At 36.6% G+C, this 26,432-nt stretch overlaps 1 protein-coding gene across 2 annotated transcripts in view; it reads right to left on the bottom strand.

Annotated features, from left to right (window-relative positions):
* Nucleotides 1–734: 734 nt before the first annotated feature.
* CACNA2D1 (calcium voltage-gated channel auxiliary subunit alpha2delta 1) overlaps nt 735–26,432 on the bottom strand; it is a 355,899-nt gene continuing 330,201 nt past the window's right edge. For both annotated transcript variants that reach the window (XM_057376925.1, XM_057376926.1), the window contains exons 27-38: nt 25,489–25,592; nt 24,156–24,242; nt 23,735–23,802; nt 22,401–22,439; nt 21,132–21,203; nt 20,540–20,692; nt 20,396–20,448; nt 17,588–17,643; nt 17,306–17,435; nt 15,856–15,968; nt 12,817–12,899; nt 735–4,161 (exon numbers count right to left, since the gene is read on the bottom strand). In XM_057376925.1, the coding sequence (XP_057232908.1) occupies nt 4,045–4,161; nt 12,817–12,899; nt 15,856–15,968; nt 17,306–17,435; nt 17,588–17,643; nt 20,396–20,448; nt 20,540–20,692; nt 21,132–21,203; nt 22,401–22,439; nt 23,735–23,802; nt 24,156–24,242; nt 25,489–25,592 (1,075 nt within the window). In that variant the 3' untranslated portion in view covers nt 735–4,044. The remainder of the gene's footprint in view (nt 4,162–12,816; nt 12,900–15,855; nt 15,969–17,305; nt 17,436–17,587; nt 17,644–20,395; nt 20,449–20,539; nt 20,693–21,131; nt 21,204–22,400; nt 22,440–23,734; nt 23,803–24,155; nt 24,243–25,488; nt 25,593–26,432) is intronic.

Here is a 26,432-nt window from a genome sequence, read left to right as displayed (position 1 = left end):
GAGGGCGAGGCTAACTTTTCAAAACTCTTGAATTGTTTTCAGACACTTTGTTTTAATCTTTTTACAATAGTGTACAATGAGTATTAACAATATTAACATTGTGGTATGAACAAAGTAATAAATCTGGCCTTTGTTAAAGGCTTGGATGTCTGATGAAGTTAGGGTAAAATTTATCCTAAGAAAGGAATTATTAAGATTTCACCTTAGAACGACATTCCAAAAACACCCGAGTGCATTGCAGTGCCTTGCAGGCATTAATGTATTTCTTAATTACCAGTGTGCTAGCATCTGAAKTTTTAGTATCAGTGGTACTGAGGTTGTGTTTTGGAATCAAGTCATACTAAGCATGTTTTCTGAGCTTATGTGTTAATGGGAAAAAAAGGTCTTAACGTCTCTTCAGTGACACCAAAAAGCTCTCAACCACAGCAAGTAACACTTGGGTTGCAAAGGTCACTTAAAAGGGATACTGCCTATTGGAAACCAGTAAGGCCAGGTTTTAAGTTAATAAAAGGAATATTGTAGGAAAACTTACAAATGGCAGCAACACTGTTGTTCTTGTCAAGTTAAGCAGCAAAGCCTCAAGCATTAGAAACATGAAAAAGATCATACTAAAGTCTTAAAGGTACAGGACCTAAAAATCTTGTCAATCAGACCTGCTATGTCATGTTAAAAACCGGTTACAAATATGGACCACGGTCAGTGTTTTGGCAGTAATGCTGGTTGTTTAAATGAAAAAAAAAAAAAACCAGAAGGAAACCTCTCATGTTAAGTCCTCAAATCATGTTTTGCACAGTACCATGCTGTAACAACTTTAATGGTGGTTATTTGTCTGATGTACAATACACTGCATGACTTCTGTGTAAATTGAACCAGTCCCAACAGTTCCCTCAGTGCTATTTAAAGGATTTGAGCATCCATTGACAGAGCCTTTTATCTGACTTTAAAAAACATAACTTTTTTACAATATATTATATTTAAAAATATTTTAATTTAAAGCTTAGGATCAAGGTTCTTCTTTCCAAGATGAGAGAAGATGACTGTGATGCACCATGAGAGTAAGGATACTCTTCTGCATAAGAATTGTATTTATTCATATGAGTTATTTCTATCAGACTGGTATTCACATTTTGAAAGAGCTAAGGTACAGATTGTATTTTCAATCTATGTTTTGCAATTTTCAGTTATCAGGACATTTAAAAAAAGATCTTGACCATCACTTGGATATATTCTAATATATAATTTCAAAGCATTTAAAGAACTCAGTACTTTTTWAAAAAGTATCAAGATGGGTAAATGTTGGCTAAATGTTTATATAGAATGTCAGTGTTAGCTGGAACACTAAATGTTTATACAGAAACATGTTTCTTCAGGTCATAGAGAGGGGCAAAGGGAAGGGAAAGATCCCTCTTTGGATCACCCAGGAGGGCTGTGTGTCTGCATGGCATGGGCTTCTTCCTCCTTTTGAGCACTCTAAGGGAAGTGGGATGAGAGCAAAAGCCACAGACATTTTCTGTGGCAGCATGACTTTGTGCCATCTTTCTTTCTCCCTACAAACTTTAATCAAATGCTGATTAAGTAAATCCAAATATGGCCTACCAGCATAAGCAAAGTGTTTTAAAATGTCAGACACTGTAACTTGCTCATGAAGGGTTTCTTTTGGGAAGCTAAGTGAAAACTACAGAAATCTTAATACACTAACAATCTTTCAAGAAATCAAAAGAGCAAAACACAAGTTAATGTGAAYTTAAAATAACCTCAAAGTAAAAGCTGTGAGTGCAGTAAGTATTGGCCTAATCCTACAAAAATTGCTCCTCCCATAAAATGTCAATTGGCCACATTAAGGAAAAATATTGAATGCAGTTTTGGCATTAGAAACACTCAAACCAATTTTTGTATCAGGTGGTAGCTAGGGTGGACAGAAGTGCAGCACTATGACTGAGCTCCAAGTTTATCTTCACCCATATTATCAACAGTAGCTCACCTTCCCTGAGGATGACCTGAAGTCATCCAACACAGTTAATTGTACTTTTAACCCCACAACATTGCTAGATATATTTTTTTTTAAAGCTAGATTTCATCACTGAACAAATGGATTAATTTTTTTCACTCACKGTTTCCCAAACATGAGAAAATACATAGCTGGAGCCAAGGTACATGAGAAACAATGAACCAGCCATAAGTACAACTATAGTAGATATCTGATCGTTCAAGCCATGCCATGGCTTTGAGTAGCTTCTTCAGTTTTCATAGGATATTAATGCATGCCCAATCATTTTTTTAAGCTTTTGGCATGATCAAAATTATATCAATCAATTGCCAGCATATACATACCAATGATTTGCATTTTTTATATTTTTTAAAGAGCAAGTGTATTGTGCCATATTAATATTTGCATATTGCAGTTGTTYGCAGAACTGTACAATACCAGCAGAGTTGCACATTCATTGGTTTAGCTGTCTTGCAATACTGTTTAGTTCTGAAAACTAGAAAAAAAAGCGCAAATCATATTTTGCATCAACACTATGCTACACTGTAATATTGTCATTTACTGCACCAATCTGTATCACCAATGAGGTTGTATAAAAACAACTTCTAGAGTTATTATTCACAATCAAGTATCAATGTGCATACATACAGATTCAAGGCTCCCCATTTGTTTATATTTTTTCTAGTCGCAGCAACCAGATCATTTTGCTGTTAAATATGCTATTTTCAATAATAAATAGCAACAGCATAAATTTTAATATTATGGGTGGGTTTATATGAAGGAAACAAAGAGGGAACCTGATTTGAACCTTAGAGAACATATACTTCCAAAAATAAATGTGTTAAATCTGATTTTTATATTCTTAAAATATCTGTACACAGATTTTCATGTGAGATTGCTATTCCATAAAAAAATCCACCTCAACCCTTTTGTTACAATAGCTATATTTACCCTATTTTCTCAGCTTTTTCATTGCACAGTATATTCAGAGCTCTGTTTCATAATATAATTTAATATGATTTGATTGCATCACATTGCAATGTTCAATGTCTCACACAATACAAGAATCACTCAGTTATCTTTTCAATGAACTATACTCTACCATCAAAGAAAACAAACTGAAAAACAAYAACATAGCATCATCATCATGCAAAATACCCCTGGAAACCAACGTTCAAATATCACAAAGACATTTTTTATTCACAAGCATTTTTGTTTCAGCCTTTGAAGGATTTCTATTAGCTTTATATGTAACTGCATTGTGAAAAGGCGGTGAATATTACATTGAACTTAACATTTTTTCTGGCAGAAGATGACACCAAGTTTAAGATGAAAATCACTTTTTAGTTACACTCTCCAGTACCTTTGTACTTTGAAACACAGCAGTTTTTTCCTTTCCTTACTTTCCACATACAGTATCAACCTACCAAAACTTAGCTGGCTGCATGATTCATTTTGGAAGTATTAACCACTCATCATAAAGCATTCCGATCATGCTGAACTTCTGGTGAAGACTGGCCAATATTTTCATTTTACTCAACTAGTTTGGACAAAACTGATGGTAAAAGCAGCCATCGTGGTGCTAGTAATGTATACTGGGGAGAACATTTTCCCTTTTTCTTTTTTTTTTTTCCGGTTTTTAAATAACTGTTCATGTAAAAGAATATAAATCTCCAAGATATCCAAAGCTTAAAAGAAATTAAAATCATATACATAAGCCATTGTTAGGGGAGCCCTTTTACATGAAGTCATCAAGATTACAACAACAAACAAACGAACAAACAAACAAACAAAAGAAGTTTTCGATTTCCCCAACGGAGCACGTACGGAGTTGTGTTTGGATGGCGTAGATGATGCAGCATTCACACACGGTTAAGGATCCGACACTCCAACATGCAGGCATCGCGGTGCCTTGGTGAGTCTCACAACGCCAGAAAACCACACACCAGCACTGCTGTCCCGCTGCTCTCCCAACAGCTGACCCTTTCGGAAATGAAACTCAGGCTATCGTTTTGGCCAGGTCTTGATTAAGTTATGCAGGTTTTGGTTTAGCGAGGTCATAACTGGCAGTATCTGCTGCCAGATAACAGCCAAAGCAGGACCAACTGAATTGCTACCATAGACCACAGTGATGGACTCAGACCAGAGGCCCCACCGCAGTCAGCCGAATCCTCCTGTCGACAAGAAAAAAATAGATCATTTAGCATTAATTACAAAGGAGTCACTTGAGAAGTAACCTACAGTTTAGTTTTCTATATTTTGAACTATCCTTGAGGCATCTTTTTTGGTCTTACATATGTTATTTTATTAAAAGAACAGTAAAATAATTCCTGGAAGTTGCTCTGATTTTTGATTCAAAGGACTGCATTATTTCATTAACGGTAAACATTTAAAGGATTAAATACTTTCAAGGTTTACTGCAGACACTTATGAACAAGGTGGGATACTTACTCCATCAGTAAAGAAATGCTATGGGATGTAACTGGGGGCCCCAGTAAACACCATCTATATTCCATAAAATTGTATCAGTTTTAAGATTCTGACTATGACTTTATTGTGAGAAAAGACAGAAGAACAGATAACTTTTCAAAATTAGAAAACAAATACCAAAATATGTTTACGTCCATTTCATCAAATGATCACACATTAAAATGAACATGGTCTGCAGGTGAAGATATGATCAAAGAGAATGAAAATCCTTTCTCTGCCTCTGATGCTCTATTCAAGTACGAGAAGGAAATTTTCTATTGCACTATGTAGATGCTTGATGCAGTTTGAGGATTTACTCTGAGCTGCACCACTCTGTCATACACCAGTACCTATCCCTTGTACCACACAGCAATCACACCACTTTTCCTCATTCCTCTCTACCTTTAATTGCTGTTTTTTGGTCTCACTTTGCCTGTAATGCTTAACACCTTTCATATGATGGACCTATTCATTAGTCTGACTGACATATATTTGATACCTGTTCTGGAGCCTGTAATATCTTAGACCTTGTTTCTCAGGACTGATACAAACTGATTAGGACTGAAAACGCCAGGACGATTTTCCAGCCATCTCCTCATTACCTTGTCTGACGAATCTGAGATTCGTGGGTAGCTCTGAAGGCTGAAAATAATTGGTCTTTCTCTTGTTTTCCCTTTAATCTGTACCCACAGTATAAAAAGACACTTTTCATTTTCCAAGACATCCCAAGACACCAAGGGCAAGAAAACAGTGTAGGTGGAAAGGAATTTAGGTATATTGGCAACTGGGGAAACTTCTTGARCAGGAGCAGTATGTGCAGGGAAGGACTGAATCTGCACAGTAACAGAGACTGGCTGCTGGCACAGAAATCAAAAARATTTTAGAACAGAAAGCAGAGGAAAGCCAACAGGCAGGAAAAACTCCTGGTTCAGACTGACATGCCACTGAGGCRTATGCAACTAATACTTAATATGCCTCAGAAAAGGCTGGGGGGCTGTGTGTGTGTGTGTCTGTGTGTGTGCGAGTATAAAAAGTACAATCAGGATAAATAATAAAGAGTTCATTAAATGACATTTAATCCATTAGCACATCCTTAAGCAAAACTTCCCAGTGCACCTACACCAATGCTAGGAACACAAAGTCAAGACAGCAGAATGAAGACCAGTYATCAATGAACTATCCCAAAATAATGTACATACCAGAAACCTGGTGGAAGGAGAATAAGAATAATCACTAGGACAGAGCATTTATCTTACAGCTTTGTAAGAATGGCAGTGCAGGACATACAGCAGAAGGGTACTTTGTAGGGGACAATACAAAATGCAACAATATAAAAGTATTACAGGAAAGGGGAAGTGTGATGGCATCTCTGTGGGTAAGAAATTTCAGAGTCGTAGTAAAAAAATCTGGTACTAAGACTACATTGCTGTCTGCCTGATCAAAGGGACCCTAAAAATGTCATATGAGATTAGAGGAGTCACAGAAAGACTGGATTGAAACCTTATCAAAGAGAGGTGTAGAGAGCACTTTTTTGATATGACAAATGAGTTTTGGAACAATCAATCTTTGAATCTTTAGTGATGCACAGGGACAGTGCAAAATTATTAGTAAAGTTGCTCTTAAAGCTCTAGGAGTTCRTAACCACAATGCAACCTTACTGTGTGAGAGATCCAGCCAAACAAATCCAAACCAAAAGACTTCAGTTTTCAAGAGAGCTAACTACTTGAAAATTACTAAAAGCAATTAAACCCTCCTCCCAACCAAACAACCTCAAAACCAAGAGAAAAAGAAAAACCTTAACAAAGAAACAAAAACCTGAAAACAGAAAAAAACCTCAAAAAAAAGTATCTCAAAAAGCAGGTTCCTCACAAGGAATCAGAAGAATATTTAGAAATACTGCATGAGATAATCAGGTAAAATTAATATCACAATTAGAAAAATCAACTATACACCACACACCCCCCCAAACCCAACCCCTAAAAAATGAAAACACACCACCACCACGTTCCACAAAAAAACCCCACATAACCCATAAGGAAACCCAAAAGCCAAAAGAAACACCCCTGCATGAATCAACAGGGAACTTAAGTACACGGTCATAGAAAAGATGTTAGTATTTAAGAAATCAAGATTACTCAAAAGGGCAAGAACAAGAAAGCACACTAAAATGGCAGATCAGATATAAACAGGAAATAGGGGGGACTGATAAAGAGGTTTTTATGACCTCCCCRCAGAATGCACTTAAGATGTTAATAGAAATTTTTGACTACATCAAAAGCACAAAGCCAAATACAATGTTAGGGCAACTGCTTCATAACAGAGGTGTAAAGACAGAATTTGGGAATTACAGAGCATAGCAAGGGACTTCAACTAGTTCTTTGTATCCAATTTAATGGGTTAAAATTCTAATGGTATTCCTTCCATACACAATACATTCTTAAAGTCAGTTGGTTTCCAAAGCAGTTTAAAAAAATATGGAAAATCACATAAAGCAGACAAAGTAGACTCAGTACATTATCAGAAATTATAGCATTCACCAAGATCTCCTTTAGAAACTTGGATGTAAAAAAACTCCAAAACAACCCCAAACCAAAACAAAACCCAGAAATCAGCATTCAAGTTCCTCAGAGAGAAACAAAAATTAATTTTGTCCTAAAGCAAATACTTCATGTTGGCTGCCATTTTTTATTGACAGTAGCCTTTTCCAGACATGTCTGTGTCACGTGGTAATTTTGTAATTTACTTGTATAGGTTTGGCTTAGGCTTTTTATTTGGGGTTTTTTTTGGTAGTTTGTTTTTTTTTTGGTTTTTTTTTCTCTACAAGTTCAAAATTCCTAAGGTTTTTGGTGCACAAGGAAGTCCTAAGTGAACTCTGCTGCACCAGGTTTGGAGTTGGATGCTAAGATTTCAAGACGCAGTGAACTTTCTGGTTTATTTAGTTTGGCTCTGTCACTATTTGCATCTGCATTGTGTCTTGTCATGCAGCTTTATTTCTATTCAAAGCACCTAAAAATAATCCTTCTGCTTCTTCTTCAAAGTGACTACCATTAAAAACAGAATTATCAGTAAAGGTTTCTTYTCACATGAATTCAATGAACGGCACTCGGTGTTACCTCTTGGTATTTATTACTCTTATCACTGAAATTACTCAGAAGAGTCATCTTTGAAGAAACAGTTGAAAGCAAAGCAGGAGATTTAAAATTTCCAACAGATGGGAGATGTCTGGAGAGTACAAGAAGTAAACTGAAGGTCTTAAAAAAAAAGTCCATAATGTGAAGGGAAAACATCTTTATAGTGAAAATGGCATCCAGTATGGACACCAAGCAAGTAGGCCTCCACATATAGAATTATACTGCACTCMGTATGTAACCTTGCATTAGATCAAATATTGCAAATTATGCTGATAAATTAATCCTACCATTATATGTACTTGAAAATACCCTCCATTTCATTTTGCTCTATGAGGTTTTTTGTAACAGCACAATTTATGAACTGCTCTTACACTCAAAAGTCATGCAATGTAATCTTCTCAYTGGGTTGAAGTATTTTAACATCTTTTTCTCTCTCCCTAAGACTACACAAAGAAGTTATTAAAGGATTCACAATTCACAAGAGTAGGGGATATCTTGGAAGCCTCATGCCGTAGAGGCATCATCTTATTATGAACAGCATTCGACTGTAATRCACAAAAGTATACAAGWTTTATWCACATATTGCARGGTTAGTGAGATTTTAATCTCACAYTGAACAAAGCCATGTTAAATTTCTGAGGTTTGTAGACCAATTTGCAGTGGTAAACCAGCAGTTCTGCCAAGAACAATTTCTAAATATTGTCTCTGGAATGAGTTAATTATTCTGTGTCCTAAGCCAAGACAAAAATAGTAGTGGTAAAGAAGGTACAGTAAATCCTATCTAAATTAATTTTTTTCTCCCYAGAATTGAACACTGTAATTTTCTTTTGTGCTTTAACTGTTGTCAAAACAAGAGGAAATGTAAAAATATAAAAAATAGAAGTCTGATTATTTGCTGATTTAAACAAATCAACAGGCCCCTGGAAAAGAGTGGGACTCCATCCCTGATTTAAATACCCAGTGAGAAAAATGTCAGTTTTGTAAGTCTTCAAAATGCCATTTTTGAAAACACTTTCCCTCTTCTTGAGCTTTAAGAAAACTTCTCAACTGTTTCATGTTATTTTTGAGATTTCTCCTAAAGTACCTTATAGCAAAGATATACAGCATCATTTTATCTTCTCTTTTCATTATCTTATCTTTACCTCTGCTAGTGCAATTAGACACTGAAGTACTTTTATGCAGTTTCACTGAGATTTTCCAGCCCATTGCATAAATCASAGAAATTCTGGATAACAGATCAGCTGGGGAAGCCCTCTCTTTGCTATCTTCAAAATTATGTCTGTATATTAATTCTCTTTGAAGAGAGAGAGAATTGTAAAAGAAATTGGAAAGAACTGTTAGCCACTTTCATTTCACCAGAAGTGTATGAGAAATTTCTTGCATTAATAAATCACATGTCAAATTTCCTTGCATGCTTGAGGTAGAGAAGTGTCAAATCCAAATGTCATCTCCTTCATGTCATGTCTTAATATGATAACTCCAGATAGGGTAATTTCACAGCATCACACGCYATGAAAATTATTCAGTACTTTCAGAATGGAAATCAATGCTTTTATAAAACCACACGCTCATTGTTAAGTATTAAACCCATATATTCATTTCTGTATATCAATATTTTCTTGAAGGCATTGCCAGTCCARAATTGAAAAAAAAATGTGCATGGAACTATAAATATAAATATGCTAAGGCTATAAACATACTTGTTACTCCTTTAGAAGTGCACTGTAACTACTGAATGTACTAAAACTTTGGTTTTAAACCCTAATAATTCATCAGAACCCATTGTGCTACTCTGACTTACAAAGGGGTAAAACAACATCTGCCCAAAGAGCTTCTGATCTGGCCTTTGATACTGATTACCTCAAGTTACACCTTTCATAAGCATGTATTTAAAATGTTTCCTATTACACAGAGAACACCTTTGCTTTTACTCAAGAGTCAATTCCAGTTCCAATGTATGGTTATTCATAAATTTTGCGTTACCCTTCTTTGTCTGAACTGGGGACACAGGCAATTCCACCAAGATATATCCAACTACCTGGACTGCTGATCACCCTCAAAGATCCCACTGCAACCCCTGGAAGATGATGGAAATAAGACATTCCCAGCAGTGGCTAAAAACTTGTACAGTTTTCTTTATTCTCAGGCACGACAAACAAGACCAGTGTGCACGTACAAAGAGCAAGCCATTCGAGGCAGTGATAATGACTATTTGGTTATCCTTAATGAAAAGTAAAAAAACCAGTCAGGTTACTGAACCTGATCAGCTGGATTGTATCTGTGTTGGCTTCAGCAATTTTAATATAACTACACAGATTAAAGTCTGGAGAGAACCCACTTCCAAAATCAGAGAGTTATTAAAAACAAGATGGATGAACAAAATTACCTTTATAACTTTCTGCTGCCAAAAGCCTATCAGCTAAAATTATATTCTGTGAATTTCCCATCTTAAGTAGAAAGCACATTTTGGGTATAAAGAATGTAGCTCAAGGTGAGTCTCTGCTGCCTTATGTACATTGGACAGTAGCTTTTTTAATTAAAAGAAAGCTATGTGCAGAGTAAGTTGCATGAGCAAGAATATGAGATGTTAATCTAGATTTTAATGTGAAATACCACTGGCTCAAATAAAGGCTTTTCACCTTTCCCTACAACCTTYGGCTGTGGCTGTGCAAGTTCCTAGGTTTGCTGAAAACTCGGTCATTTAAATACAGAATATGAAACTTCAAAATTGTTCAAATAATAAACTGTTAAATAAAAATTTAAGAATTTTAGGTTTCACTTATGTTCAAGTGATATTAACAGAACCTTAATTGTAGAGAAATATAAATTACTGAGAAAATGGCTGTTCCAAATTGCTACAATTTTCAATATTTCACTACAGTAATTCTGAAAAATGCCCTGTAAGCTTCCACTTCTGCCTCTCAGTTTACTTTATTTTGATAGACATGTGAGTATCTCCCTCTAGTGGTTTTCAGAACAATAATGTTGATCAGAAGCCCCTTCAGTCACGCATTTTATGCTCTTTAGCTCAGCAATTCTCTTGCAGACATGTCCCCAGCACTGAAGCTGGTGACACAGTCCCACACCATCAAATTCAACACAGTCTAATTGCCAAGGCTTTCACTACAAACCCCAAAGTCTGCCTTGGTCAATACACAGGAATTTACTTACAGATTTAATTAGAATAAAAACCCCACCTTCTGCTGTARTTAGGCAATTAATACATTTAGGCTGCCAAAAATAAAGAAGTAAAAAAAAAAAGTATTTTACTGAATTCCTAGTTTAACCAAACTGATGCACATTATTATCTTCCATCATTAACTGCTGTGTTCATTTGAATGCAGTGAAAACTCCTTTCTCTTCTCAACAGCAGCACTCACACACAGCACTCAACCTCGCTGTCCCTAAATAAAGCTCAATTTTCAGAGGTATTACTGTCTCTTCTATTTGCTTTGTATCTTTATTTGTCTCTGTGAAAAAAAAACAAAAAACAAACAACAACTTTCTTCTTCTCTTCGTTTTAACAAGGACAAAGGAAAAATGCTTACAAAGGATGCGTGCTCAGCTGGAACATGTGCAATCTCAAAGAGCCAACCATATAACCCCAACAGGTTCCCTTGGCTTTATATGTTCTGTGGGAGAGGCCCTTGTGTTTAGTAATTGTGATTTATAAGGCTCCAGGCAGGTTTTTTTTTTTTCATATTTAATTTCCCTTAATATTGCAATAGTAATTTGCTCCAGATTGTTGCTTTTGGGACTCACTTCATTCTGTTTCCTTTTGTACGCTCAGTAAATAAAAAAAGTCTGCTAATTTTTTAAAGCCAAGAACAAAACAAAAAATTAGAGAAAGTAACTGACCATCCACACCACATGAAAACTTGCAGAAAAATGAAGATAGKAGCGGACGTCATGGCAGAGGCACGACTCGTTGTGCATATAGGCTGATCCTATTAATAACGGGCAAAGTAGCAAGTAGAGGAAAGGAAAGAAAACACAGAAAAAAAGACATACAAGATGAGATATCATGCAAATTGCTGGCAGTTAGCAGAGTTAATGTGAAAGCATCCACCCAAGAGCAAGAGATTCACAGCAAATTTTGCAAATAAACTTAACCAAAACAATCCACTATTACAAAACAYATGACTTACACACTGATCAGCACATCAAGCTAGTGAGCAAGAGTTGTACTTTCACACACAATCACATCAGGATGGTTTGGATTATTTACAATGGCCAAATGGCTTTTGGATGGTTTTTCAATTTTATTTAATCTTTGCTGGACAGTAAGAAGACTTCCTTTTTAAAATAAAATTCAGTTACTAGAAAAATGCATTGAATRCCAATTCTCTGGACTTTTTTAATACCACTGACATCTCAGTAATTGTGCCTCATTACAAGAAGAGTGGAGAACAAATTTTGGTATGCAGCAGCTATAGCAGCTAACTGGTTTGGGACAATCTTTCCACTGTAGAAATTTCAGAAATTGTGTGAGGCATTAAAAATGCATTTTAAAAATATTTACTGTATTTATTGCCAGGCAGCTCCATGTTCAGCACTTTTTGTYTTGAAATTTATTCTGAACAACTTGAATTCAGCATAATCTCTTTCACAGCTTTGAAAGGTAATATAGAAACAATATTTAAAATAATTTAGATATATGGCACAGCTGTAATTTTACTCTTTCAAAACTAAGGCATTCTATACASAAGCACTAAACAGCATTTCTGGTGCTTTTGGTAAAGGAATGCACTTTTATACCTGCTAAGAACATGACCTAAGGGCAATACAATTGCAGAATTATAAACAACATCCTRGATCACATATAACATTCTTAATCATTTCACAATAGTTTAAATCATATTTGTAAATATTATTATAAAAATACCACTTCTATGCTGGGGTTATTACCTATGTGTGCAAGGCCTGAAGAACTGAATTTCACAGCACCATACAGAGACCAACAGTTTTATGTGGATTTTTTAATTATTTTTTTTTTGTGTGGGAATCATGTGTGAAAGTACAATGGTTACAGGAAAGGCAGATAAGAAAGCAGCTGTTAATTTTATGTTAATTGAAATAGAGTGGCTATGGTCTAGAGTGAACAGTATGTTTAGTGATACAAAGGTTACCAGGCACAAAGGTACATTTAAACACAGTTTCCACTGATTGTCTAAAGCTGCTCTACATTTTTTTAAAGATAGTCCTAGAGTTTTACAATTTCAATTTTACCTGTTTGGCTTCATCAAAACACACTTCGGGACCCTTTCTGTATCTAGGCTGTTTGACCATTTCACAAGGATTTGGCCCTTCATCTGTTTCTCTRGTTAAGGAGTATGACTTTTTTCATGCATTGTACATAGGCATTCTGTTTTTATTTTTGTGGTAGGAGGGAAGCTTTATATTAATTCAGATAGTACTGAAACAAACATCAATATTCATAGTTCCTTGTTTAAATTCAAGAAAACCAGCCCAACCATTTAGATAAATCAAAATAAAATACCCTTTTTCTTACACTGCTATAATCAAGAGAATCAACATCCTGCRTGACTTTTTAGAATATTTTCAGAACCATAAACAGAAATAAAAGTTGAGTTCTTTTAACGTTTTCTGTATTGCTTTTATTATCATTGTATAAATATTGCAGAGAATATTTCATAGAGCAGTAAACTTGCAATGGTGCTGATTATAGTTAATGTTACCACTGAGTTATTCTGCTAAAATGAAGATTCACAGTAAAAGAAAGGAAACTTGTTTGGAAAAGTAATGCTGTATATAAATTGAACATAGCAGCGGAAGCCTATAAAAACAACTGGTTCTATTATGTGTACACTTATATTACCCCAAATATCATGGAAAAGATCATCCCACTGTAGGCTTTGTAGTAAATGACAGGAGAACTAATGAGATCCCATTAGCATTTCAGTGATGAAGGCAGACAGAGAAAATGCTGTCCATGTTAACAGCAGAACAGCAGGAGAGAAGGGGGAGCAGTGACATGCCATTAATTAGCAAACTGCAAACGTGAGGTACTGCTTTAGCTCACATCTCTGAAATCTGTAATTGCTGGTGTTTTGAGTGCAAACATTGTATTTCACATGTGCCACTGGCTAACGAGGGGCACAAGTCATTGCAGCAGACTTGAAAGGCCTGGATATGGCCACCTGCAAAACWGCCTTCTGCTGAAACCTGCTTGGATTTCCACTCAGTATGTTAAGGCTTTTATTTATTCTATTGCAGGTAGTACACATATTAAAGCTATTAAAAAAATCKAGTGCCAGAACTTATCTTAGTAGCTCTAATTTACACTTGAAGGGACTCTATTCATGCCCTACCATGGAGCACTACAGCAGCTTCAATGCAGCAASTGGAGAGCCCAAAGGGAAGAGAAGGCAAGATGATGGGTAATTTTTTTACTACAGATCTGCATCTGCCCTCATTGTGATGTTATCAGACTCATCTCCCCTTTTCTCTGCTGTGGCTCAGCTGAAAAAGAAGTGAAATGTGAAAATATTCTAAGACATGGTGTGTATAAGCCAAGCTGCACCAGCCAAAAGAAAGCAAGTGTAATAATAATCATTTAAATAGCACCCAAAGGCCATTTTGTCTGCTTGCATGATGTTATGCTACATCTGCTTTTCACTGTGTACCTTAGTTACAGAGAACAGCTTAGTACTGCATGGCTGGAACAAAAATAAAATAGTTCATTTAGTCAATATAAGCCCACCCAGCTGCCCTGGCTGCCATTTCAGGTCATTTACAGTTTTCTAAAGGTTTTGGGCTCCACAGGGAAATGCAAGTCATGTTCTCTTTTCCCATCAATCATGCTGCCCTTTCTATAGTGAGTRCTGTCTATAAATTCAGACAGTGGAAACAGTTAATCAAACTGTCATGGCCTGARGCCAATTAGAATATTAGGCTGTGTTTACAAAGCTCTGGGATCACACCACAATGTAACTTCCTTTTCAGCCCAAGAATAGATGGAATTCCAGTTTTATTCATGTGGCAATGGATGCACTGCTTGTGCCAAAGGAACACAGTCATCTGTAGCACCATCTGCTTTTCTTTCCTAAGTGGGAGAGGCTGTCTCAGATAACTTCCTGACACGGACAAAGGTATTACTAATTGTTTTCCCTGTTCTGTTACAGTAAATCAAATTATGGTTTGATTTACCAACCTGGCAGGCTGTCCTCAAGCCTACACAGAGGACAATGGCTGAGGTGAATTTCTCCTGACCTAGAATGTGTGTRTTGGTTTTAAGGATTTCCAGCACCATCACCTATGGTATCTACTGCAGTGAACAGGCTAAAGCAGAGAGATTGGCATGAAGGTGGTTGTAAATCAAAACAGCTTTTCACATGCTTTTAACTTTAATGCTTGTGTTGCAAAGACTCTGTTGAGCATGTAAGCCACCTGTGTCTCCAGCCAGCTCTGAGGAAATTCTGTGCAGCTGGATAAACTGTAGTCTTTGATGGCCAAAGCAGTTTCCACAAGAAGGAATCAGTTGTGATGGGCACTGAGCACACACTGAAGTGCCTTCATCAGCTAACCATCAGTGCAGATCTCAGCTTTTCATGACCAAACACTTCTATCCTGGCCTTTTTTTATTTCTSTAGACAGACACAGCCTTGTCTTTTCTGAAGGCTGGACAAACCCAGGACTCTCAGACTTCCTTTGCCTGTGCTCTCAGATGCCAGCCTCCTCGTGGCCTTTCCCTGCACTCCTCCTGTAYGCCAGTGTGATCCTGGGAAGCCCCACAGAGCACCCCAGACGTGGTGTCACCAGAGCTGAGGAGTTGGGATGGACCAGCTCTCCCAACCTGCTGACTGCACTCTTGCTGCCATGGCCCGGGATGTCACCAGGTCCCTTCACTGCAAGGCAGTGGCACCTCATGGTCAGCTTCTYGTCCACCAYSAACCTCCAGCTCTCTTCTGCAAAGMTCCTTCTGTCACTCTGACCCCAGCCTGTCCAGCTGGGTGCAATTACTCTGTCCTGGGCCCAAGGCTTTGCATTTGTTTTTTTGAAAGTTCATTAAGTTCCTGTGAGCCCGTTTCTGTCTAAATTCTCACAGCTTTGCTCTCTGCCTCAGTTGATTGCTGCTTCACATGATTTGTGATATCATCCACAAATACCTGATGCTTCAAAGTATTCCAATGGCATCCATGTTAATAACATGTAGGTAAGTGGGTAATTTCTCACCAAATATATTCCATTATCCCATAGCCAAAAATCAATCCACACTACTAAGTAATGCGATTTTTTAAAGGATACCCGGCTTCTCTGCTTGCATCAGTGGCTTTGGGTCACAGGAACGGCACAGCAGCTGGCTGTCACTAATAATGAACACTAGATTGGTGTTTGAAATCTTCTCTGCATGATAAAGTCTGGAAAAGAAGCCAACAAAAACCTATGTTTAAATGAAGCAAGTAAATCCATATTTGAGAAGGACACACAGTATCGGAATAAAATAATCCAGCTTCACAGATTCAGTCTGCCTGCTTCTGTTTATCTTTTTCATTAACAAACAGTAAGAAACATTTATAGAAAATTTTGTAATCTTTTTGACATTTCCATCATTCCCTCTTTCAACTAGACTTGTTAGGAGAATAAATGGAAAAGAGCATTAAATGACTTTAATTGAGTTAATAGCTAGCTCTGTACCGCTACCACAGTAGCTGTACTGAGAAATAACATCAGTTCAGCATCCATTATCAGTGGAAAAAACCCCAACCACAAAAACAAACAAACAAAACCCCAATATATAAACYGGTCTGTGAGAAGGGAAAGAAAGAAGCTTATGGTATGCATGTTGTGTAGTGTTGTGTATTTATTGTATTTTTATGTCCATACAATTCTGCAAAAGTTCTTTAGGTTAGTAGGGTCATTTTAAGTTTATAAATAAACCCAACACATACTAGCAACATGGAAGAGAAAGTATGGAAGTGGAAAAAATGTCTGCATGCTTTGGCTGTATTCACCATTCTCTAGAGTTTGCTATTTCTTTCCTGGCTTGAGATACTGTCCTTTTTGTTTGAAATCTGGCTGTTAATTTTAATTTCTAAGATATTTTCAGCAGCTCAAAATGCATGCAAACCTCCAGCAGGCTCTTGTATCAAAAAGAGAATTAAATCCAAGTTGCTATGTTCCTGAAATATACAATTTTTTCACATATTATTAAATATCATCTTCAATAGGCCTCCTTAGGGTGCCTGAAGAGTAATTCTTTTAATAAAAAAAACAGAATAGCTTTGTGTGCTTTGTAAGACTCATGGCTCCTAAATCATGAGCACTATCAAYTAGAAGGTAAATTAGAAGATAAATTGCATCATCTCCTTGACCGTCAAAAACTCTGATACAYAACCAGATTAAAGAAAACCATAACCGTGGGTTATTGCATAATGATTTGCTAAGTTGACATAATAAATTAAAAGAAAACAAATTTTGGCAGAGATAAAAATACAATTTTCATGGAGCAGAGACTATAAAACAAAAAAATGACAAAAGCATTTCTACARTTCTTTAATGATTAGAATTAAAATTAATTCCAAACAAATACAATGAGAATGCAATTTGCCTGTCTATATTCTTCTCTGTCCTGCTTATGCCAGTCTGGCAAAATTAATCCAAAATATATGTTTGCTTCTTACAATAGTGTCATTATCTTTTGCTTGCAAAACAAATAAAAAACCCAACGTTATTACCTATATTGAAGAAATTTTACCTGGAGCAGTTTATACAGTCTACAATCCCACCAAAGGATTTATCATCATTTTCAAAGAAATACTGTGTTTGCTCAGTGATACAGCTTGTTTTAGGCAGGGCAGCACCGAAATCATCATCTTCCATATCAGCTGATATAAAATAAACAAAYAAATAAACAAAGAAASAAACAATGACATTTTTAAGTCACAGACATAATGGGGAGACCCACTTATGGCCCCTGGYCTGGATTCTTACCTTCTGCTTCACTCAAAGTTGACTCTTTAACACTCTCTTGACTTACCTGCTTCAAGGAACCGTGGAAAAGTCAAACTCAAAAACAGCTGCTGTAAGATAGACCTGAACACAGAAAGACAATATGCATTTTTTAAAGGCTCTTTTTCTTCTTTGTATTTTAATGGACACTTAAAAATTACTCAAACACAAGTTATTACAACAATTTTTTTTATGCTTTTGCCACTTATCAAAGCTGTGTTTCTTTAAAACTCACACTTTGGTTTTCTTTTCACACATTCTCACAGGTCTTTCACACTAAGTTTTCATTCTGCTGTTCAGATTTGTTATAACATGTCCCCACAACTCATGTAAGGGAAATGTTACCATGCCATCCATGCCCTCCTTTTATACCTCTGTGGGAGGTGGAAGAGGAATGTTGGTGTTTCTCTAACACTCAAACTGGAACTCCTTTTTKACACACCTCAGGTAAAAGGCTCTTGAATTAGATACTTTACTCTGATTYAGGTTCATTAAATTGCTGAGAAGGAGATCAACACTGGAATATTACMACTATATTACAAAAACCATTACTGCAACAGTTGACTTCTAAAATCATCTCTACTCCTGCTCTTGAGGTATGGACTACATTTCAATCCTATATGCTGCCAGAATACTTAAGCTCACAGAGCTACATTTTTTTTTTCCTTCATTGATGATGACATTTTTTCCAATTTTATTTACTTTAAGCAACTATCAGCTTGTCACACACACAGCCCCTTTTCCCTCTACCAGCCTGTCAAAATAGAAAGTGCAACAGGCATATTCTCTGACTCCCTGCTTCTCCTTAACCTTCCTAAGTTGTATTTGCCAGTCAAGTTTTAGGCTTGCTTCTACCCACAAATATGACCCAATTTCTTCTCATCTCATTCTGCTCTAACACCCGTTCTGCAAAGAGAAGGGACTGCATAACTACATTCAACCTCAAAGGTTTTTTTTCTCCTTTTCTCCTTATCCAGTGTGGTTCCTGTGTAAAGAAACTGTGTATGCCTGTCACCTTTCCCATGGAAGCATTGCCTGAAGGAGTTCTGGATTCACATCCCCAACTTTGTGCTGTGAATCATCAGAGGGACAGCACACAGCAGTCATGGATCAGAAGAGACCTGATGCCATTCAACAGTGATGCAATTTGCTGACAGAAAATAGCAATCCTTTGTAATGGCTTACCACAGAATTTACAGGGAACTGAACAAAAAAGGCAGCCTGGAAAAACCTGCTAAATCTCCTGACTTTAAGGAGCASGAAGGAGAAATGATACATACTCTCTAAACTCAATGCTGATGTATCCCATATAAATTTTGAAAATGATCACTCACACGTTTATCCCACATTTTTCTTTTGTCTGAAACACTATAGCTTTCTTTAATAACCTTTATTTCTCTGCATTTGCTTTTGCCAGGTGCCTCATTGAATCCATTTTTTGGTCATCCCTTTTCACTTTGCTTGCCTAATGGCCTTCTCTGCCTGCTTCTGACCTAGATTCCATTAAAAAAACATGGCCATAGTAAAATACTTTAATGCTTTCAAGTTCAACATCACACAAAATAAACCTCAGGTCCAAATTGAGTCCAGACCACTGAATCTGATTGGAACACTGATAAACTGAAATTTGTCTGTTTGAAAAGAACTCAAGTTTCTCTTCTGGATTATTGCCCATCTTCAATTTTTGAGGTTTGCTGTTGTGCAAGAAAACCAAGATTATTGCTCTTCCTGTTAACTAAATGTAACCAACAATATAAAACAACACACAGTCTTCACGGTGCTTCTGTGAGGAAATTAYGTTTTTTCAGCTGCCACATATTTTAACTCTTAGCTTTTTAAAGTAGGTAATTTACTACATCTTGGTAATTCTTATTAGAAAAAAAAAGCGTCATGAAGATTTAGAATAAGGACTAGTCTCCAAGGGTGCATTTCATACCAATGAATTGTGGGACCACATCAATCCCAATTACTTATCACAATTTGATGCTGAGAGCAGTAGCTGATRTGGGTGTCAATCCACATGGCTCCGAAGCAGCTGAAATTCTACTGTGCCAGCTCTGGAGTCCTCAGCACAGAAAAACATGGACCAGTAAGTGGGTCCAGACAAAGATCACAAAAATTATCAGAGATCAAAAAAGATAAAAAATTATTGGCCTGTTCCAGTAGGACAAGGGGTGATAGTTTTAAACTAAAAGAGGGTAGGTTCAGACTAGATATAAGGATGATGTTTTTTACAATGAGGATGGTGAAAACTGGCACAGGTTGCCCAGAGAGCTGGAGATGCCTCAGCCCTGGGTACATTCAAGCTCAGGGTGGATCCTGATCTGGTTGAAGATGTGCCTGGTCATTGTAGGGGAAGTTGGACTGGATAACCTTTAAAGATCCTTTCCAACCCAAATGATTCTATGATTCATGTGTTTTGTAAAATGATTCACTGGAAAGCAAACATTGATTTTCTTAAGAAATTCTTGCTAGAAAAAGATGAAAACAATATTCTGAAATAGGGAACCAAGTGGTCAATAACTCAAAATGTGATAATTTAGATTTCACAACTGCCCATCATACTTTAGACCATTAATCTAAACTCTGGTTCCTGAAGCTGATTTTGTAGAGTCAGCACACACACTCACAAAACCTGGCAAAAGCAGTTTTGAATCCAACTGTTGACAATACAGTCACRTTTGGAGACATAGCTAAGAATTTTCACCATGAGAAGCTGCAGAAACAAAGGGTCCAGAGCACTTTTATGGAGGAAAAAACCCCAAGGCAAACACAGTTACAACTGACTGAATAATTTTAATTTGGACATAGAGATTACCTACACACTTGTACTTACCAGGCCGCTGCCGAAGCCCACCATCCAAGCTGCAAAATATCTGTTATCGTAGGCTGGGAAAAAAAACAAAAGAGATTATTTTATTTGCATAAACACCTGCAGACTTCTAATGGAATGCCAGCTGCTGCACATGGCACTACTGACCACATAAGCAGAACGAAGTCCAGCTCCTTGCTTTGGTTCTTCTTCGGGATCACAGACTGACTGATAGTCATAGGATTTGTTAAAGGCATACAGGGACATGTTAATCAGGTTTCTCATCAGGCCGGGATCAATTTCACCAAAGAATCTTCCAATCTGATGGGGGACAATACAGAGAGATAAGATAAAGCATTTCCAAGTATTTTACTCCAACAAATAGAACTGCACAGTTCTAAATTCTCCCACTAGACAGTAACTGTTAAATGCAGTATCAGTGCGACCCTGCAGGGGGAAGAGCAAGAAGAATATGGGAAAGGAGAGGTATGGATAACACACACCCTGTCCTCACCATCTCAAATCCATTGGCAGCCCAAGGGCAAAGCACAAAGAATGTAACCTGGGAGAAGTTTGGCTTCTCCAGCCATTAAGGAAACTGTAAAAAATACTAACAAAACCAATGGAATCTCTGGTCCAGCAATATTTTTRTGATTCAGACATGCTATCTTTAGGGAAAGCTGAGAGTGAAATGCTTCTTTTTTTCTCTTAAAACTCCTTCCTATTGGTTTCATGCTCTGTTCTTAAAGAATATACATACCTGTTGTGTATATTCATCTCGATTTGACATCAAAAGAAATCCACCATCATCAAGGATAACACAGTCCACATGCTATTGTAAGAAAGTGAAATATGTTTTACAGGAAAGATTTGTCAATAGAAGATGCTGTAAGAAATGACTTTTTTTTTTTTTTCCAAGACATCAGAAGTATCATGAAATCACAAGCCCATAGCCAAGGGCAAATTTTAAGAATTTTAAGTTATAATAATTAGCAYTATCAGTATCATAAAAGTTTGAACAGATCAAAGGCTTATTTGTGGCTTAAATTAATAAAAGTTGTGCAAATTCTTATTTGCTCAATACTYTGTTAGTTCCAAGAGTGCTATATCTTATAAAATCTGATTATAATTGGAACTCAGTTCATAATAAGSGACTACAACTTCTCATGTGTTTCAGCCATGCTTRAAGTCCTTTTCCACTTGCAGCTTTYAATGGTAAAAATGTTAAGAGCAGGYTTTCAGCTTGCTAGTCAAGATTATTTTCACTTGCCACAGACTGTAGTGGGATTATTCCAGGTGTAAGGTGCAGGAATAGGAAACCCACTTGTTCCAGCTGCTTTGCACTTTGTAAAAAATCACTGCAGCCAGAGACTGGAGAGATAGCAGTGAGGTCAAATAGAWAACCTCCCAGAGTGCCCTTTCTGCTGTCATCCTTGCATTTAATAATCTTCACATTCCTCTAAAGAACTCAGAAAATCTGAGCAGAGGAAAGCTTTCCAGCACATGACAGAACCTGATATGGTGACACCGCCTGGATCTGYGCTCTCCTGAGTGCCAGCAGAGCATGGGGCACCCTAATCCTGAATGTGCTGGGAACCAAGGACTGTGGAAAGGCACACCAYGGACCCTGGTGCTCCTAAATTTGCATTTACCCTCCTCTGAGGTACTCCTTTTTTTGGATTTATTTAAATTAGTCTCTTTTCTCAGGATTTGTCTCTTGCTTTGTTATTGCGAGAATGTTATTCTCACATTTTTCTCCACATCATTCTCTATTACTTTTACTGTATTTTTTTTTTCTTTACACTTGTTCTCATAACTTCATCACAATAACCACTTCAYTGGATTTTTATGCCTTCTTTCACCCCTTCTCCTCCTAACCTTCATCTTTCTCAAGACACAAACAACTAAGCCCTATTTTCTGYAAAATTAACACTCTGATAATAATGATAGAATCCATCTTAGATACATCTAGAGAGAATGAGTGAATTTTCATAATATGTCAGATATTCATAAGCTGAAAAATTCTTACCATGCTATTTCTTTCACAGCCACAGATTTCACTGTTGCACTGGAAAACAGAAGTATGGTAATCTTCACAAAAATGTTACAAAATAGACTGTATTTTGCAGTTATACATAATCAAACAAGACAAGTAATTCTATTTTCAATATCTGCATATAAATTTGAATTAATTTTGAGTGTGTGCCATTTATCACAAATATCTCTCWGAACACCCTGTATTAGTAATTATCAACAACACAATCCTGACTGCCTTTCCCAAAGACACTGATACACATCCCTTTATAGCATGCTCAATAGAGATAAATAGTTTAGAGAACTTGTCAGGATGTCAGTGTTGTGAGCATAAAGTAAAACAGAAATAGGAACACTTCCATGTGTTTGAGGTACGTAAGGAAAGCCTTTTAAAATATCTTTTTGACCATGAAAAGCTTCACCAATCTCAAATCATGGGAATCCTATGGTATAAAGGAAGCCCATCAGCCCAGTTGGCTTTTATGGCTTTGATTCCTAACATGTTCTTCTCATGTTCTTGCAATATGTGTACACATAGACACATAAAGGTGACCTTGCATTGCATCCTGAGCAAAGCAACCACCAGGTAATGCTGGAGTCATCAGTCTCAGAGTAGTTCTGAAATATTCATCTTACTTTCCATTTTTCACGTATTTCTGTCCTTAACTGTTCTGACATTTAGGCAATGCCTTTGCCTACCCAATGAACTSCAGCTCCAGTACCTAAATCAGCCAGATTCTGTTACTGACCCCTAAACATCCAACCAAACAACCAACACTGCCTCATCCAATGAGAAGCTGATGTTCTATAAGTTCCTTCATTTTGTACCTTTCCTTTCCCAATTCACTATCAACTCCATATTTTCCCTTTCYTTTAACCTTTCCTCCTTCCCATTTGCACCTAAGCATTAGATGAATGGAATGAAATGRTGAAGCACCTACCTCATCAAGTTCTGCTAAAATGCTGTCATATTGGTTGTGACATAAATCCCTACGGTTCATTGCTTACCCATCCTCCATATTAAACAAAAATAGATTCACCAATTCTTTTGCAGATTTTATTCAGTGCTACAGCATAGTCTTACTACTTGCTAGAATATGTAATTTTTTTTTTTGTATTTATCCATGTTTCATAATTAAGAAAGCAAGACACGTACAAAATACAGCCTATTTCAAAACAGATTTATTTTGTGCAGATGATTTAAATACCACAACTACTTGGCAACTATGGATCAGTGTGACTTTGGGACAAAGAGACAGTAAACCTATTTGCATCTGAAGTTTGGAGAAATGCAAATAAAGTTCAAAAAAGACTTGGTCAATTGCTTACCAGGCTCTTGATTGTGGTTTTTGTGAAATTGTCCATCCAGCTGGTTGCATCAATTTTTATTCCAACAACTAACAAGAAATACATGAAAGTCTTTTTTAGTAAAATGAAGAAGAAAAAGAAAAAGATTACAGTATAATCTTAAAAAAGGGAAGAAAATCATGATACCATCTAAGTCATTGGAGAAGAATTAAATACAATTTTTCGTTATTTGTCAGATCACCAACACCATTCATGAGACCAATAAATTAAACACTTACTCAAACACAAACAGATTTCCACTGGCAAGATTAAAACAGTCTCAGAGAAAATAATGTTATTATAAAGAGAAGTTCCTTTGAAATCTCAATTGAATTTCCAATTCACAGTTGAGCAACAGCCAAATAATTRAAGTAGTTCAATTGTCAGCACTGGTCTATCTTACCTGCTGGCTTCAGAAGCTTCCCATCAACTATTATTTGCACAGCCTTGCTTACCATAATACCTGATTCATAGCTATTGGCACCACTTTCTGACATATAGAAGAGGAAAAAAAAAGCAAACAGAAAAAAAAGTTAGGGTGACATAAAATTCTCTTCCTCTGAAATTTAAATTAATTATTATTCAAACACCAGAATGATAAAAAAAATCTTTTTTTCAAAAGCACTGACCCAGCTGTGATACTCAGATCATTAAAATGCTTCATGACTAAGGAATATTTTTGTTTACTTTTCTTCTTTTTGTACCCCGTTTGACTGCTTCATAAAGTTACTGTAGCCTTTTTTTCTTCTGCAAACAGAGCCATGAACACCTTTACACATGCAAGCAGCTCTGTTAAAAGCAGGGTCAGAGCAAAAGAGTTTATCCTGCTGCTGTCTGTGCATTTTTCAGTGCAGGGTACATTGACACCACTCACTAACCCACAACTACTGCTCTGACAGTCTTCAGCCTGTTTTCAGCACTGTTTAGTATGAAAATGMAAGTTAAAAGTACATTCCCTGGAGCTGGGTGAGGAGCAACAAAAGCCCAAGGGAATTTAGTTAATTTCCTTCTATGTATTTTATTGAGAGAAAAAAAAATTGCAATAAATAATTATGAAATAATAGCAATAAAAGATCCCATATGGGTATATAAGTATGGGTATATAAGAGGAGTATATAATTTGTGCAGCATCTGCTATTAGACAAACTTGAGAAGGCTGATGTTGCTCACATCAATTATGAGCACTTGCTATTGTGCTTTTACAGGTTTTAAATGCCACAATATTTCAGACCGACTGGTTTTRGTGAAAAWGAGCAATTTTAAGTAGAATTCAAASGCAAATTTTAAATTAAGTAGTGGTGCAGTGGATGGAGTTATGGACTCTGCCCCTTGTGCCTGTCSCTCAAATCAGTGCTGGGGGTGCTGAGACAGTATCCAGAACTCAGCTCCATTAGGACTTTAGGTATTGTTATCATCTGAGAGTGCAAATTTATTTCACTTCCTGTTAAAATAATTCTGCCAAAGTATCCTAAAACAGTGTTTCAATACACTGAATGAACACCAGTACTCCGYATGTTTTCACTTAGGTTAATCCTGACCACACAGGGCCACTAGAGTAGTTGACAAATTATGATGACCTTTTTTAGTGCCTCCTAGCTTTGCCTTAATAATGGGTATTATATCAAGATTTCTTTCCTTAGGAAGTGTCACACTTGCATCTTTTGTCAGCTGGTACAGGAAACTTCCACTTACACTGGACTATCTAGATCTGACATTTCCAAACTGTGATGACTTACTGTTGTAGTATGGAGCTGTGAAAATGTAGTTGTCATTATCCAAACTTCTCTTATAGAAGCTGACTTCATAGGTTTCAGCATTTTCTAGCCAATCTTCTCCTGCCCTAAATGTAAAAAAAAAAAAAAAAAAATTAGTGAGCATAAAAAGACAGTTCAGTTTCATTAAGGCTGTGCTGCAGATTGTTTTCTTTTAATGTTTTTAAGTTGGGAAAAATGTGAGATTCATTCTTCTAGTCCTCAGGCTCTGTCAGTTTTCACTGGTTAAAAGACAGGTGTAATCATCAGAAAAACCCAAAACAAATGAACACTGGGAAAAAAAAAGAGAAAGTAGTATTTTTGGAACAACACAAATTTAGTCTCATCATTTTAGACATGTAGAGACAAATACAAGTGCAACACTACTTACAATGAAATCTACGTGAACTTTTACAGCACATGCTGTGCTTTGAGCTTAATCATAAAATATTTTATACCATTAATAATCCCAAAGAAACTAACTTGGGGAGTAGAACTCATTGCCATTCACATTTTGGGGAAACACAGAATACCCTAAGAAAATAGATAAATTTGCCATTTACCAACAGATCTGTACAGGTGCCCTCACTATTCCCAGTCACTTGTGGAAGTATCTATTTTATTATATATCCGATTTCACATTCCCTTTTTGTCGCCTGGTAATGATACATTTTTCTCTCTTGAAGTCCCTGGTCTGATCTTAGTCTAAAAAAAATAAATCTCCTACTACTTTCCAGTCTTTGCTGCCCATCAAACAACCAAGTGYTTGGGGCTAATTAGGAATTAGCACAGCCCCACTGCTACTGCAAAGGCATTGCTTTCACTGCTACTCGACACTGATTAGAAACTTGGATTACAAGGGCTAGTCGTGAAAATAATGTTACAGATCAGTTTCAGGCAATGGCACAGGTAAAAATAAAAAAAAAAAA

This window comes from Malurus melanocephalus, unplaced genomic scaffold, assembly GCF_030028575.1.
Source record: "Malurus melanocephalus ecotype Western Australia unplaced genomic scaffold, MMel_1.1 scaffold_294, whole genome shotgun sequence".
Taxonomy (NCBI): Eukaryota; Metazoa; Chordata; class Aves; order Passeriformes; family Maluridae; genus Malurus; species Malurus melanocephalus.
The sequence above is the reverse complement of the archived record's forward strand: the minus strand, read 5'-3'. Positions and strand labels throughout refer to the sequence as shown.